We start from the raw sequence: 15,263 nt of genomic DNA on the forward strand, positions 1-15,263 counted from the left end.
GAGGTCCTCCCTTGAAATTTTTTTTTTTTTTAATATCAGATTCTTTACCTAGTCTAGCAGTGCTGCCCAGATAATTGCTAGCAACGCCTACAGGACTCTTTCATGCATGAGGAGGCTATTTAGCTCATGCCTGTGTGCCTGAGGAGCTTGGCTCTGTTCTCTAGAAGATCTCTCTGGCTCCTCTTCCTACGGCAGGTGAGTCTGGTGCTGAGGGCTGGTGATCTACTCTCATGCCCCATGCAGGCCCACGGTGTGGTTCTTCCCTGCACTTGTTCCTTCTAATCCAGGACAGTGCAAGGCGGTTCTGGCCCTCCCTGGTGGTGGGTGTTGCCCAGGCTCCATCCACCCCAGCTTTGCTCTCGGCCACAGCTCCAGGAAACTGCTGATGGAGATGGTTCCTTGGCGCCCCTTGGGTGCTGGCAAGGTTTCCAGAGGGGAAGCCAGTCAGCCCAGGATCGCTGCAGCACCGAGGCAAGTCCTAGGGGCTGGGATCACAGTGCTGGTGACTGTAGGCGAGAGAGGGATAGAGTCCAGGGAGAGAGAGGATGGGGAAGGAACCACAGAGCCAAGGGGCTGTTGGAGTTCATACCGTGGCCTCTTCAACTGTGCACGTATGTGGAAAGGAGGATGCTCATGCAGAGCAGAGGAGGGAGCCTGCTTGGTGAGGAAATGAGGCTGGGGAACTTGAAGGCACCCAGCGCCCAGGTGTAGGGGGTGGTTGTTGCATGGTGACAAGGGGTTTGGAGGGAAGTCACAGCTGGAGGGGAATTGGGGTGGGAGGTAATGTGCTCCTCTTGTGCAGCAGAGTCCCTGTATGGGCTGGTCATCAGAGACAGAGCACGGGGAGTTCAAAGGAGTCTGGACACGGGAGGACAGGGTGGAACAGGATACGCTTCATGTTCTGTAAGCTGTACTCAAGGGACATGTAGTACGAGGAGCGTGGGGAGGGCTGGAAGGTGTGTGAGAGAGGACCAGGGCTGCAGAGGTGGGAGGCCTGGGGGGCGTGCATGAGAAGCAGTGGAAGCGGTGGGACCCAGGAGCACGTGTGGCACAGGAATGAAAAGTGTGAAGCAGCATCAGTGGGTGCAAGAGGGGATGAAGGCTGAATGGGGTGGGAGCCCAGGAGGGGTGCGTGCCGGTGAGGACGGGGGCTGTGGGCGCGCGGCGGGCACGAGGCTGTATATAAGGGGGCGCGGATGTAAAGCAAAAATCCGAACCCGCGCACGGGCAGCGGGGCTTTGCCGGCCCGGGGGGCGCACGCCCAGGTGGGGGGCGGCGGCGGGCGCGTGGGCCGGGGGAGAGGGGCGGATGGCGCCGGGGGTGGCTCCAGCTGCGGGGGGCGCCTACCGGCGCGGGAGCTGGCGGGGTCTGGCTCGGGGCTGGGCCGAGCCCTGAGCCCCCGTCCCGGGCTGCCGGCTCCCGGCTGCGGGCTGGGTGCGCGGCGCGGCCCCCCGCGGGGCGCCGGTTCCGGTTCCGGCGGAGCCGGGGCGGCGGGCGGGGGCGGAGCCGCCGGAGCCCGAGCCTGCGCTCTGCGGCCGGGCGGCGCTGGGACCCGGAGAACAAGGGGCGCGGGGGGACCGGGCGCGCGGGGCCGCAGCCGGGCCGGGGCCGAGGCGGGGCGGGGGCCGGGCCGGGCCGGGCGGGGACCGGGGCCGAGGCGGCGGCCGGGGGTCGCGGGCCGCGCCGCGGGCGGAGGAGGGGAGGCGGCGGAGGCCTGGCGGCCGGGCAGGGGCGCCATGGCGGCGGCCGAGACCAAGATCATTTACCACCTGGACGAGCAGGAGACGCCGTACCTGGTGAAGCTGCCGATCCCGGCCGAGCGCGTCACCCTCGGCGACTTCAAGGGCCTCCTCAACCGCCCCAACTACAAGTTCTACTTCAAGTCCATGGACGACGACTTCGGGTGAGCGCGGACCCGGGCCCGGCCCGCCGCCGCCGGGGGGGAGCCCCCCGTGCCCACGCGCGGAGGGCGGGCTCGCGGGGGGGGGGGGGGGGGGGCTGCTCGGGCCTCCTGGGGACACCCGCCCCGCACGCTGCTGGGGCCGGCTGCCCCCCTCCCCCCCCCCCACGCCCGGGGGGGCTGGGACCCCCGGGGCCGGGCGGTGCCCTTCGGGACGGCGGCCCCTCGTGCCGGTCTGGGGAGGGGGACCCGTGTCCGCCCGCCACCCCTACTGCCTTGCCTTGGAAGGGGGCAGGGATGGTCATCGCCCCCCCCATCCTGTCCCCCTGTCCTTGCCCCCTGTCGGGGGGAGGGCACCCTCGCGTGCACCCCATCCAGGGGCGCGAGCATCCCCAGCTACTTCACCTGGGGGGGCGGGCTGGGAGCGATACCCACCCGTGCACCTTCTCTGGGGCCGGTGGTCCCTGTGTGCTGCCTCTGGGGACAGTCCCCCATCCTCCCTTCCCCCACCCCCCCTTCTCCCGTTAGTTCTGGGGGCAGCTGCCCCGCCCCCCCTCCCTCCTCCCCCCCCAGCTCGCTCCTCTGTGGGGGAGCTGGTGGTATTCTCTGGGCACCTTCTCCAGGGCTGCACCCTTATGTCTGCCAGAGGCACCCTGGAGGACACCATCACCCCGTCTGAGGATCACCCCCTCCCCGTGCTCATGATGTTTGGGTAGCGCTTTGCCAGTGCAGCCCACCCTGGGGGTGTATAGGGGTGGTGTCCCCCCACGTATCCTACTTGGGATTGTTATTCTCCATCTAAAGGGCCTAGGCATCTCCCACTGTGCCTGCCCGGGGAGGGCTGCCCCTTGTTCCCTCAGCCAAGAGGGTGCAGGGGTAGTGCCTCCTCCATCAGCCGTTCCCAGAGAGTGGATTTGGGGACAGTTTTGTTCTTCCGCCATCCATTTTGGGGAGGACCATCCATTTTGGCAGCTTTGTTCTCCGTATCTCATCTTTGGGAAGAATGGGTAAAGGGGACCAGCTTTCTCCTCCTGTGCCTCCGTGGAGAAGGAGGGAGAGCTCTCCACATGCTGCCCATCTCTGGGCAAGTGGTGTGTGCAAGACCCGCTGTGCGAGGTACACGTTCCATCTTCAATGTAAGATGTCCCACGCTCGATCTCTGAGATGGGTCTCTATAGAAAAGGGGCGCTGCCCTGCCTCACATCCCATCTTCAGGGCAGCTCTCTTTCAACATTGGTATTTTCATCACTTATTTTGTGATGATGCCCTTTGGTTTCTTCCATCATGTGTGGCTGTTTGGAGGTGAGGAGGTATACTCTGTCCCTTGTTTGGACAGTTGTACGCACTAGTCTTCTGGAGAGCCCTTGCTGTCTCCTACCTTTGTAAAGTCAGTGACCACTCTGCGGAGCAAGTACCCTGTGAAGCCGGCTCTCTGTAGGACCCTTTGTCCTCAGTTTTTGTCCAGCATCTTCCTACATCTGTATTTCCTCTAGCCTTTTTGAGGATCTCTGTTTCCATCCTGGGAAAGTAGCTTCTTTGGTTTCCGTAATGTGTGACCCTTTACCATTCTGGGCACTTTGGTATTTGAAAGATTTGCGTGATCCTCCTTCCTCTAGATTTGTTTGTCCCTTTGAAGATTTAAGTGTTTACAGTATGGAGGCTGGGACTGTAAAAAGCTTTCAGTTTTGTAGTCTTCCTAGTGTCATCTTATTGCGCCAAATACCTCCCTAGGCTGTGATCTTGGCTCATACCCTACGTTGAACAGGGCTGGGCCTGTTCAGGGCTTGGATGGAGATCGGTGTGGCTGCCTCAGCAGGGGGTGCTCTGCCCTCTGCAGCCAAATTATCCCAGTGCCCAGGTTCCCGTTAGCTTGGGAGGTGCCAGCTTTCAGATGAGGCTTGAAATTTGGAGTCACTCCTTTGACCACAGTCTGGGACGCTTTGCCTCCCTAAATTCCTCCTGACCAAGTGGAGAGCTTTGGTCCTCAGAAGCTTCTCCGCTCTCTCCAGGCAAAGAAGTCTCCAGCCCTCATTTTCCATAAATTTCCAAGGCAGTATCAGTTGTCTGTGGATCATTTCCTGTCCCTCAGCTGTTGAGTAGCGTTGGGTGCTATGGAACAGCTGCCTCTCCGTGTCTCGGAGGGGACCGTGTTCATTGGTGGGAGAAGCGAATTCTCCGTGCATGCTGTTTGTAAACAAATGCTTCGGGATCCTTTGAAATGTTGTTCTTGAAGTGAATTCAAACTTGTCTTGAATGAAACATTGCCATGTGGGTGGGAGAGTGTCTGCGTAACTATAAACAAAGTTTAGTAATAAATAGCAGCGTCTCGCATTGGGAAGAGGGGTCTGGTGGCAGCAAAGTTCTGTGCTGTGCCTTTTCATCCTCCTCTGTTTCTTTAAGGCTCCACAAGAGGAGGCAGATGGTAGATTAATGAAACTCGGCAATAAAGCAGTGTAGGGAGTTGTTGTGGATGCTAGCAGGGAGAGGGGAAAATCACTCAGGAAGACACAGCGAGTTTAGTTGCGTCAGAAATGCACGGGGATGAGATTTTTGTTGGGACTGATTCAGCTGATTCTTCTGGGAAGAGTGAACTTCTCTGGAAGGGAAGGTGTAGCTGAGGGGGGTCGGAGGCTGCGTGTAGGCAGCCTGTTCCTTGGCAAAGTCCTGTGTAATGAGTTGTGCAGTTGGAGCCAGCGTGTGGCAAGGCCTTGTGTGGAACAGAGGAGAGAAAGCCTCTCACGGTGCCACCATGGATGTCCCATCAGGAAAGCTGGTTTTGCTCCTTTCCGGAGAGCTGAAGAATGTGCTGGTGGTTAGCTGGAGCATGGTGGGGAACAGCCAGAGCAGTCCAGCTGCAGCCTTGTCGCCGAGAAGCCCTGCAGCCCCAGGCACCATTCAAAATAGAATCACAGAATCGTTTAGATCGGAAAAGACCTTTAAGATCATTGAGTCCAACCAAAATATTTCATGATCCCTGGTAGCTGGTGTCCAGGAGAAAGCAAACCATTGGTCTGCAGGGAGAGACGGGGACAGACGGACAGGAGCCATCTCAGCTGCTTGACTGTAAATGCTCGGGCAGTTAGTGAAAACCAGGAGGAGTTTAACAATGGCTGTATTCAGAAGCTGTGTGCCAAGGAAGGGCATTGCGCTCTCACACGTGTATCCCTCTCGGCCCCTTCCCCCAAGATGCCCTCTGCCCAGCGTGGAGGGTGGCCTGCTTTGTGCTGGCAGTTTCAGAGCTGGGCTGGTTTTTGTCACTTGTGCAGTATCCAGAGGTAGTACCCAGGGTAAAGCCCCTTCATGAAAGAGATGAGCCATTAACAGTGGATGGCTTTTATGCCAGCTGATCGAGGAGGAGACCTGCAGATCCCGATGGCTCATGCTTTTTGTCAGTGACTGGACCTTTTGCAGGATCCCTGTGGCATAAGACTAAGTTTTCCTCTCGTCAGGAGTAGAGGCATCTCACCTTCCAGGGTCAGCTGCAGCAAGACATGGTCCAGCGTTTCCTCTCACCTCTGTTGCCCAGACTGAATCTGTTTCTCCCTTTTCCTTCTCTTTCCAGGCTGTGGATCTCCAGCCTGGCATTCCCTTCAGCTCACCCCATCCCCAAGGCAGTATTACAGCCGCAGTCTTGGTGTGTGGGATTTTTCATTCTTTTGTTTATCTTGTTAATATTTGTTTGCTCTGAGAATCAGGGTGGTGATGGAGCAGCTTCAGTGTTTACATCTCCTTGGAAATGTGAACTGAGGCTCCCCTGGGTGGCTGTGGAGTTGTCGGGTTATGCCGGGAACTAATCCTAGTCAAAGCGCTCAGCCCCAAATTAAGATGACCCCAGAATGGTGTCACCTCTAGGTGGGAAGGAGGAGAAATGAGATTTCATGCACCTGATCCTGGGGAGAGGAGCTGTGAGCAGCAGGAAGGCTGCAGGGTTTCGTCACCTGGTGTACCCGATGTGTAGTGGGCTACAGCTGCAAATGGAGAATCCAGCCTGAGCCCAGCAGTGTGGAGCACGGCGCAGGGTGCAGACATTTGTGCCCTTGTTAGCTTTGTGTATTGCTGATCCCAGGGCCTGGAGATCTGTGGAGCAGCTAAAGCAGGCTGATGGTGGAAATACGGCAATGTATAGATACGGTACACTCTTCTTGGACCTGAGATACTTTGTGTGGATGTGCCTCACTGTGAAGTGTGGAACTACCCTTAGCCTGCTAACCTTGCCCTCATCAGAGAAGGAGGGCGTTCTTTTTCTACAGCTTGAGGCTTTTTATTCAGCATTTTACAGGTGAGATCTGTGTGCTGGTCAGCAGGAGAGCACCATAGATCGGTGCAGTGCTATGACTGCTTGCGAGACCCATGTTCTCCATCAAGCCACCCACAGGTTTTTCATGGGGTTTTGAACAGACTTTTCCATTTCTGTCTTTTTTGTTCCTGTAAAATAGAAATTCTACCAGTGCTCCTGTGCCTTGTTTTGTCCACTTGACACTGTGAGTTTCTTGGGCAAAGATTTGTGTGGATCTTACTGTGGGAGAGCTCTCGGTTCTGTAAAAGTGCTGCAAGAACAGTATTGTAAATTCTCCTGGGTACCTGTGTTGTTGGGAAGGGAACAACTGTGCTGATGGTCTGTGGTAGTCTGTAGTATGCTGGGATGCGGGCTTCAGTGATGTGTAAAGTGTTGCCTCCTGCCCAAGTCCATCGTGAGAAGCATACCTGTCTCTGGGCAGCAGGGATCTTCTCGCCAGCTGGTTGTGTGCGTGTTCGCCCCAGCTGCACTACAGGTTTGACTTTTCATCTGGCCAGGTGACTGGTACAACTCTGAAGATATTCTTACATCAATTGAAATGTAGTTTCTTTTGGCTCGTTTCTTGCTTGTAATTGATGCTGCTCATTTTCTGTCAATCGAAAGGTGTTCCCATAGGGGTGTGCTAAAGTTTAGATTAAACTTTTCAAAGCAGTTTCTGTTAAAGGAGTGCAGTTTGTGCATCCAGGTAAGTCCTCAGCACCTGGCTTGAAGTTCTATCTCATCTTTCCATGCCTTCTGGAATCCCTGAACGTTTGAATTTCATCTGCATGTGGAGAAAGCACTTGGGTGATCATTTTGCATATCTCCACTTCACCTGGCCACCTCTCCTTTTCCAGGCTGGAGAGCAGAAAGGCCTGCTTCTCCTGCAAGGGGACCATCCCTCCCTCTCCATCTCACCTACTTGTTCTGCATTGCTGGGAGGACACCAGCAATTCGTGGTGGGGTGCTGCTCCTCCCGCTGCTGCTGGTTTCTCCCTCTCGCAGGTCTCAATGCCGGTTTTAACTTCAGAGCTGTGGTGAGTGATTCCTAGGTCTCAGCTGTCAAATGAAAATCGGTATTATTAATCACTAGCCCAGTATCTAATCCAAACCTGCTTAATTATCACCTGCTCTCCAAAGCCGGGTATGAGGCAGTGATTAGGGCAACACTCTGGAGGCAGAACAAAACGGGTGCTGCTGGAATTCCCAGTGCAGGGGTCAGATGCCGTTGGTATTTGGCGACCTCATCTCCTGCACATGTGCATGGGGAAATGCGTTGACGCTCACTGAAAGGCTGAGTGATTTATTTTTATTGCAGGGTCTTTTTGAAAGTGATGCCAGCAGTGACTGTCCTTCTGGCTGAAAGTGTTTGGAGCCGGGGAAGGGATTCTAAACTTAATAAGCAGTGTCAGTCCCTGAGCAGTGGTGAGCCGCTGGCATGGTGCCTCTGCTTTTCATGCCAGCTCTTTGTAGCACGAGTTGGGGGAGTTGTTTTATTTTGATTTTTGGAACTTTTTAAAAAAAATATTAGTTGGAAACTTTGCTGTCTGCCTTGTGCCTTTGCCTGTCCCGTGCCCCTGACGTGGAGATTACTTCCATGTCAGCATGGATTTTGTGCAGGGAGAGGTTGGCAAGAGGTCTGTGAGCAAAAGGGCCTACAAAATTCCCTTGTGTGCTCACATCCTTTGTGGTGCTCCTGTCCAAGTGACAGCATTGACCCTGCTGTGAGGTAGCCATCGCTTTTCTCCATTTCCTGGCCAGTCCCTGTCCTTTCTGTGACATGTGAGAGGCCTCAGCACCCCATGTGTTGTGCTCCCTGCTCTAGAGGATGTGTGGTTCCCTGTCTGCTCGCATGAGATGTGCTGCTCTGATTAGCTAGGGTCCACTGGAGGTTATTTTTTGAATATTTTGCAAGTAGGTTACTGCAGCCCATGCCTCTGTCTCCTGAGCTGCTGAGGATTTGGCAGAGAGCTGCTAACCACTGTCTGCACTTGTGGTGGGAAGTTCCTGTAATGCTGCCCATGCTGGGGGGTGGCCCATCCGCACTGGAGCTGGTCCTGGCTGTAGCGGCTGCTGGAGGCTGTTTTCAACCGTTGTGGCGGTGGTGGTGGTGCGGGGGGCACAGCGGTGCCAGGGCTGGGGTGCAGATGGAGAGGTTGGTGGTATTTGCTCCTTCCCTGGTTTGTATTGTCTGCGCCAGGCAGTGTGTGTCCTGCTGTTTAGACCCAGCTATTACTGACTCCGTAGGTGTCCGGCTTTCTCTGTTGTGGTTGGAGCTGTGCTCCAAAGGCCACATTGGATGGCAGTCATAGCCTGGTTTCTTTGCCCAGGGGTGGTGTTCAGAAAGCCAAGTTAGCCAAATCGGGCTGCAGACCAATTTCCCTAAGGCCTTGTCTGTACTATGCAAACAATGAAGCTTTAAAACAGCTATTGAAGTTGTTTGCAGCTAGAGCTGGTCAGAATTTTTTTTTTTTTTTTACTAAATGTATTTTCTCCCAAAATATGGTGTTATGTTGAAGCCAGCATTTTTCTTGGAGAGGTATTGTTTTCAATTACGTTTTTGATGGGAATGTTTCTTAATTTTAAGCCTCTTTTGTCATCTTTGAAAAAAAGAGAAAGAAAGGTCAAGAAAAACCTTTCCCCTTACATGAGAATGCAGCTGTTCTGATACAGTTCTGTGTTTTGAAACCATCTGGAGGACTCCAGTCCTCCAAATTCCTGCACAGAGCAAAAACCTACCTCTATGTGTCAGAAATGGCCGTGAAGTAAATCTGTGCGCCCTGACTGTCTGTGATGCAGCTGTGCTCCAGCGTGGTTCAGTCTCTGAGGTCAAGGCCCAACACTGTTAAAAGTGGCTCATAAACCACCATAATCTGAGTTGTGACCTGAGGATTGTTTGTTGTTACGGGATGGTGGTGGTGGCCCCACTGCTCGGTCTTCTGGTTCCTGCTGAAGTTGTATTTCAGCGCGTTTCATCTAGAACTTGGCCATTTCTGAACCTCGGACCTAGTCTCACCCCCAGAGTGGGATCTTCTGGGTGGCGGCGCAAGGAGTGATGCTCCTTCCTGCGTGGCTACGGTGAGAGCAGGATGGGCAGCTGGGAAGGCAGTGTTTTATAATGGACTCTGAGAAAGAAGGGGCTGGCTGGCAGGGACAGAGGTAGATGGCCCATGAGCCCAAGGCCCGTGTGCTTGGAGTGCTGAGCCTTTAGTAAGTCCCTCTTCTCCAGCATGCTCCTGGTCTCCTCTACCAGGTCTCCCAGATGGCAGACACATCTGGGTCTGCGGCCCTGTGGCCTGGACTCTTGAAGGTAGAGGTAGTTAGCCACCACCATGCCTTTCGGTACGCTCAGGGAAGGGCGCTCTGAGAATAAGCAAAGAAAATCTGGTTTCCCCTCCAGTTTTTCTGCTGCACAGATGTGTTTGGCTTTGGTCCTCTCTCAGGGTGTGCATCAGGCCCTCCATCTAGATTTGAAGGCTGTATATGTAGAGGTGTAGGGAGCATAGTTAAAATTCCTCAAGTCCTGTTTGAGTTCATGGTACTTAAAGTGGTGGGAAGTCTCTTCCATGTCTGCACAGCAGTTGCTGAACTGTTCTGAGCTGAGGGTATCTGCTGGAATTGGAGTGCTACTCCTCCACCCTTCACTACATCCAAATAGATACAACAATGTTGTTGTTTAGGATATTTGATCTCTGTAAAAGCCCATGAAGGAGACCTGGGCTTGCAGAACACAGCAGAGACTGTGCCTGCAGGAAATTGCCTTCATGTTGTCACACCAGCTTTGCATCGTGCTGCACATCTGATGAGGCAGCAGTCAGGGCTGTGTGTTTTTGGTGCTTCCTATTGATTTCCTGCCCTCTCCATCCCTTGTTTGTTATTCGGAGCCTGCCCTTCTGACCTGTGCTGGATGGATGGTGGTTTTCCAGAAGGGGGATGTGGCACCACGTGGCTGTGTTACTGTTTGTCTCGGTGGTGCTGGTTTGTTAGGCAGCAGCTGGCAAGTTAAATAAAACTTAATCCTGCTGGTGGCTGCTGTTGGAAATTTTTGGACCAAATCCTTTTGTGAAGGCTTTTTGGAAGGCGTTGAAGTAAGGTACAAATCTGGGAATTAGTCTAATCTCTGTGACTTTGCTTTGTCTATGTGCTTATCTATGTAATGCAGTGGTGGCCTTAGGAGAGTATGTGAGCTCTTGGGCTGTGAGTAACACTGTCTCCAAGGACTGCACTAGCTTGCAGAGCTGAAGTATTAGTATCTCCGTGAGCCCCTCCTCTGAAGCTCTTGGTTTCACTTGTTTCTATCGCTGTGTTGTTACTGCTGTAGCAGTGATATTGAGCCCATGCAGGAATGGGCTGGGATTCTCTGGAGGCTTTGGCAGGCAGAGATGCCTGGTGATGACCTTCCTGTGCCGTGTAATCCTGTATCACAGTGGAGGGTTGGGACTGTTGTGGTTGTTGTATCAGTTATTTATTAAAGGACATGTGGCAGAGGCATTGTTTTTCCAGTCACAGCTAGCTATTGAAGGCAGCAGAGGCAGCATTTGAGTAACCTGCTCCACTAAGTCATCTGTGTTGGTTATCCCCTCACCGGGGCATCTGTCAGTGTGTCTTGTTGGCTAAAATTTTCTATCTTGCAAGAACTGGAGGTAAAGAAGGTACAGTGAGCAGTAACTGAAGCACTGCAGTGGGAGTCCGTTCTGGTCCTGGCTGAAGATGCGAGTTGAAGCGGGGAAGGCTTCTTCACATGACTTGGAGCAGAGATCTGTTTCTGGGAGAGCTGGCACTGGCTGCTGTGTGGGAAGGTCTTTTCTCTGCTGGTTTTTGACCTGCCCCTAGGGTTTGGAGAGGAATTTATTTGCTACGTGGCCGCTCTGATCACTGGCAGCTGTCTCTGGGAATTCAGGGTCTGGGTAACAGAGGCTGTGGGGTTGTCCTTGTTTTCTGATGGCTGGCAGCTCCTGCCATGTACAGGCTGGTTCTGAGGACACTGAGGGTCTGCCAGAGGGTTCTGTGTTTTGGGAGCTCTGGCTCTGCATGGAGTAGCATAGCAGGGAAGCTGGTGCTAGCACGTTAGCCTGCCCACTCGCTGGGCTTCAGCTTTTTCCCTCCCCATTGCACTGACCAGCTTGAGATTCATGGTCCTTTTGTGTCTCACCATCTGTGAGCAAATAGGTTGTCCCCTGTACACTGCAATGTGCAATGCCGCCGTTGTTGACAACCAGACCAGTGTCAGGAGCACGGTGACAAACGTGGCTTTGTGATCAGCAGGGCAGGGGCTCGGAGAAGGCTGCTGCTGTGCTGGTGGCTGTTAGCTGGTTGGCCCCAGGGCGCAGCAGCTTCTCAAATTGAAGCTTTTTTCCAGAAGCTGTGATGGATATGCAAACTCTGTACTTGTGTTTGCATACAGCTAACAAGCTGTCCCAGTTCATTCAGCCCTGCCTAGCTCAACCAGTATTTTAGTGCCTTTCACAGGGAGACTTGCCTGTGGGCCCAGCTGAAGCTGTGCTATACTGGGAGCCCATACAGGGCCTTAATGTAGAGAGTCTTGCCATTGCACTGTGTTCATCTGAATTTTTTCTCACTGGCTTTTGTAGCTCTCAGGAGAGTGGATTTTCTTCATGGGTCTAGCAGCACAGCTGAGTCCCTTATGGCAGACCTCCCAGTTGCCTTCGATCCAGAGCTAGTAAATGCACCTTTAGGTCCTGAAGGGGTTCCTGTGGGATGGATTTTTCTTCCAGAGTGAAAATGTTTTGTGTCAGCTGGGACCAGAAAGTGGGTTAGTTGGGGAAAACTTCTATTCCCTGCCCAGGCATCCTGGAAGTGGCAGAGGACTTGCAGGGTGGCAGCATCTGCTTCAGCTTAGTAGAGTGTGCTCTGCCTGGGTTTCCTTGGGGCAGCTCTGACTTAATGAATGCAGAGGTATGTGACATCTATACAGCGTGTGCATGTTGAGTCTAATGCATCTGAGTTGGGTCAGCCTCGTGCAGCACGTGTCCATGCTTCTGGATCCCCAGTGCAGAAGCATGGGAGCCCACTGCATCAGTCTCTTTTTTTTTTTCTTTTTTTTTTTCTTTTTTTTTTTTTCTGTGCTGATACTACAATGTGGGACACCACTGGAAAAATCTTTTGGTGCCTTCGTATGATGTTACTTTTGGAGAATTTGGGACCTGTGCTCTGATAGGAAGCTACATGGTATACATGCTTTCCCATGTAGAGGTGTGTATACTTGAGGTGGGGACTGTCTGTCCATGTTATCCGTAGGGACCAGGTGAGCTCCTGGTCAGTCAACATGTGGTGCTGTCACTAAGTGCCTGTGGTGACTTTACGTGTAACTAAAGAAAAGGTGCTTTGCAGGAATTTGATGTCAGTATCACAGATAATTAGGAAGCTCAAAATCAGGGTCTTGTAACATATCAGCAGATCCACAGACGCAGGAAGTGGCCCTGTTGCAGTAGTAACTTGTGATGAGCCTTTCTGGGCTCCCATTCAGAATAGTTAATGTGTAGAGTGAGTAGTTCCACACAGTTGCCAAGCTCATGGGATATTTATAGGCTGCAGATAGGTTGTGCTGTCTTCCACTGCACCTCTCCATAGTTGAAAGACCTGGGAGTTGGTAGCTGTGGCTTTGAGACCCTCCGCAAGAGGAACGTTTCATATCCCGTGTGATGGTGACTTCTGGAGGTCACTGACTGTTATCCAGCCTTTGGTGCAGTTGTCAGAAATGGCAGGTGGGAAGGTTTTGAATGGTATGAACAGGGTCAGGCCCAGGAGTTCAGAGTGTCAAAGAGAAGCAGCAGCTCTGAGTTGGACTTGGTCCTGCAGAGGTCGGGTATAGTGCTGCAGTGATCCAAAGCCACTGTCCTCTTCTAAACTGTGGGGAGGCTTACCCTCTTGTTGAAAAGGCTGCTGATTCCTGGTGTAAAGGTGAGTCCCAGCAAGTTCTGTACATGGCACTTCACACAGACTATGGACTAATGCCAGTCATCACTTACAGCCAGGCTGCTGAAACAGAAAAACCTGGCTGCTTGTGGAAGACAGCTTCCTTCCAGATCAAGACCATGGCTTGTGCCCCATTTCAGTAAATCTCTGACACTCCTTTGGAGGAGTCCTAGGCAGGTGATGGTCTCCTGACTGCCTAGATATTGCTTTGTCCGGTGGAACATCCATCCAGTGTCAGGAAGGGGTCCCATGGACCATGGCTTTCATAAAGGAAGGGAAAACTAGTATTTTCATTGCTGAGAGTAAACCAGCAGCAGGATGGGAACAGCTCACATTTCCCCTGCTTCTTGGCTAATCACATTCCTTTTACAGTAATTGATTGGCTCCTGCTTTATGGCTCTCATCTGCTTTCTGGACCTCTAGTTGCGTGACTTGTGTGCCAGCACATGCTTGGTTTGGTTAGGACTGGAGCATCTTTCTTGTCTCTTTCTTTCAGCAGTTGAACAGTATTAGCTTGTTTGCTGGGTGCTGGCTGAAGAGGAAGCTTGGCTGGCCTAGTAAAGGGTGCTTTGTAGGAGATTGCTCATTGTATTGTTCGAGGGCTTGGCCCTGCGTCTTGAAAGAAGTTTGGTGAAGATGACTGCTATTAGCTGAAATTAATGAAGTATATAAAAGGCTACTAAAACATGCTGTTTGCTGTCTCTCTGTACAGGGAATTTCTTGTACCGTCCCCTGCACTGACGCCATCAAAAGCAGGAGACCAGGTGAAACAGCTAGCCTTCCTCTACCTTTGGTTTTGTCTACTAGTAGATGTATCTAGGAGCTGATTGTTTAAACCATTGGTTTTCTCTAAGGTCTTCCTGGCTTGCTGACAATTTCCTGAGAGTGAAGTGAATATTTCAGGTTGTTCCAAAAATTAGCCAGGGCCCAAAGGTGAGGAAGAAAAAGAGCATGTATCCCTGTCCTAGCAATGGTCGGAAATGGTTCTTTTGAGCATTTGGATTCCTCATGCTGTCTCCTACCTCCTGCAGTTTAGAACCAGAGGGACGTAGCGTCGTCGTTTGTCCTTTTTCAGAGTGCTGCAATAGCCTGGGATCGGGGACAAAGTTCTTTCTTTGCCACCATGCAGCTGTTGTGACTCTGAAAGGCTGCTCTTTGCATGAGTCCTTCTCATTGTCTTTGGCAAATGTTTTGTGGTGGAACTTAGTTTTGAGCTTTATTAACTCCCTGTTGGTTTTATAGAAGTTCTCTCTATGTCTTATAGACACAGTTAGGAGAGGTGGTGTTGATGGTAGCCCAGCTGGATGTGAAAAGTAGGTGCAGTCATCTACAGCTTGTTACGCTTCAAGGCCCCTTCCCACCATGTAGGAGGTTGGGCTGGTTTAGTTGGGGGACTTTTGCAAAGTTGTTTGTGCTAGGAGAGAGTAATGTGAGCTGGTCAGTGTCTTGAGGGCAGGACGTGTGGAAGCTGCTTTGTCATCTCCTGGTGAAGATCTGTCATTAAATACAAATTAATTGTTAACAAGGCGGGGGAAGCGAGCCTCACTTCTCCTCCCCACAGACATGTGCCTCAGTCTGTGCCTTCCCAGACCTGCTCTGGTGGTGGCTGGGCAGCAGAAAGGTGCTGAGAGCAGGGAGCTGGTGCTGGGCAGGGCTGCTGTGCTGGGAGCCTGGGATAAGGGGGTGCTGGCGAGCAGACTGCTCTGTGGCAGCTCCCTGCTTGTCCAGGTGTGGAAGTCCAAGCTTTCAGACTTTTGTTTCCCACCCTCCCCCTCTTCCCGTTTTCCCCCTCTTCTCCTCTCCTTGCTCTCCTGCTGAGTTGATGCTTTTCCAGGAATGAGCTGTACTGCTGGCCCAGCACATTCCACAGCAGCAGCGCTTTCTTGGCAGGAGCCTCGTTTGCTGTTAAAAAGCAGAACTGACTTGGCGTCCCTCAGCTGAGGGCCAGAAAAGGAAGGCCTGGTCCTGCCTTCCTCGCGGTGCATGCAGAGCCTTCACGGACATCACGGCCCTCTCTCTTGGCTGTTGTATATGTGCTAACACCACACCATACCCTCAACACCCTTTGGAGCCCTTTACAGCTCCTTGCTGTTGTCTTAATCAGTGTGAAGTCCCTAGGCATTGCAAGAGGGGCTGTTGCTTTTCTAGCCA

The 15,263-nt window shown here is 52.9% G+C and overlaps 1 protein-coding gene across 4 annotated transcripts in view; it reads left to right on the forward strand.

The window, feature by feature from the left end:
• Positions 1-1,655: 1,655 nt before the first annotated feature.
• The window catches only part of DVL3 (dishevelled segment polarity protein 3), a 35,677-nt gene continuing 22,069 nt past the window's right edge, over positions 1,656-15,263 (forward strand). For all 4 annotated transcript variants that reach the window (XM_037407183.1, XM_037407185.1, XM_037407184.1 and 1 more), the window contains exon 1: positions 1,656-1,903. In XM_037407183.1, the coding sequence (XP_037263080.1) occupies positions 1,737-1,903 (167 nt within the window). In that variant the 5' untranslated portion in view covers positions 1,656-1,736. The remainder of the gene's footprint in view (positions 1,904-15,263) is intronic.

This window comes from Falco rusticolus, chromosome 13 (assembly GCF_015220075.1).
Source record: "Falco rusticolus isolate bFalRus1 chromosome 13, bFalRus1.pri, whole genome shotgun sequence".
Classification (NCBI taxonomy): domain Eukaryota; kingdom Metazoa; phylum Chordata; class Aves; order Falconiformes; family Falconidae; genus Falco; species Falco rusticolus.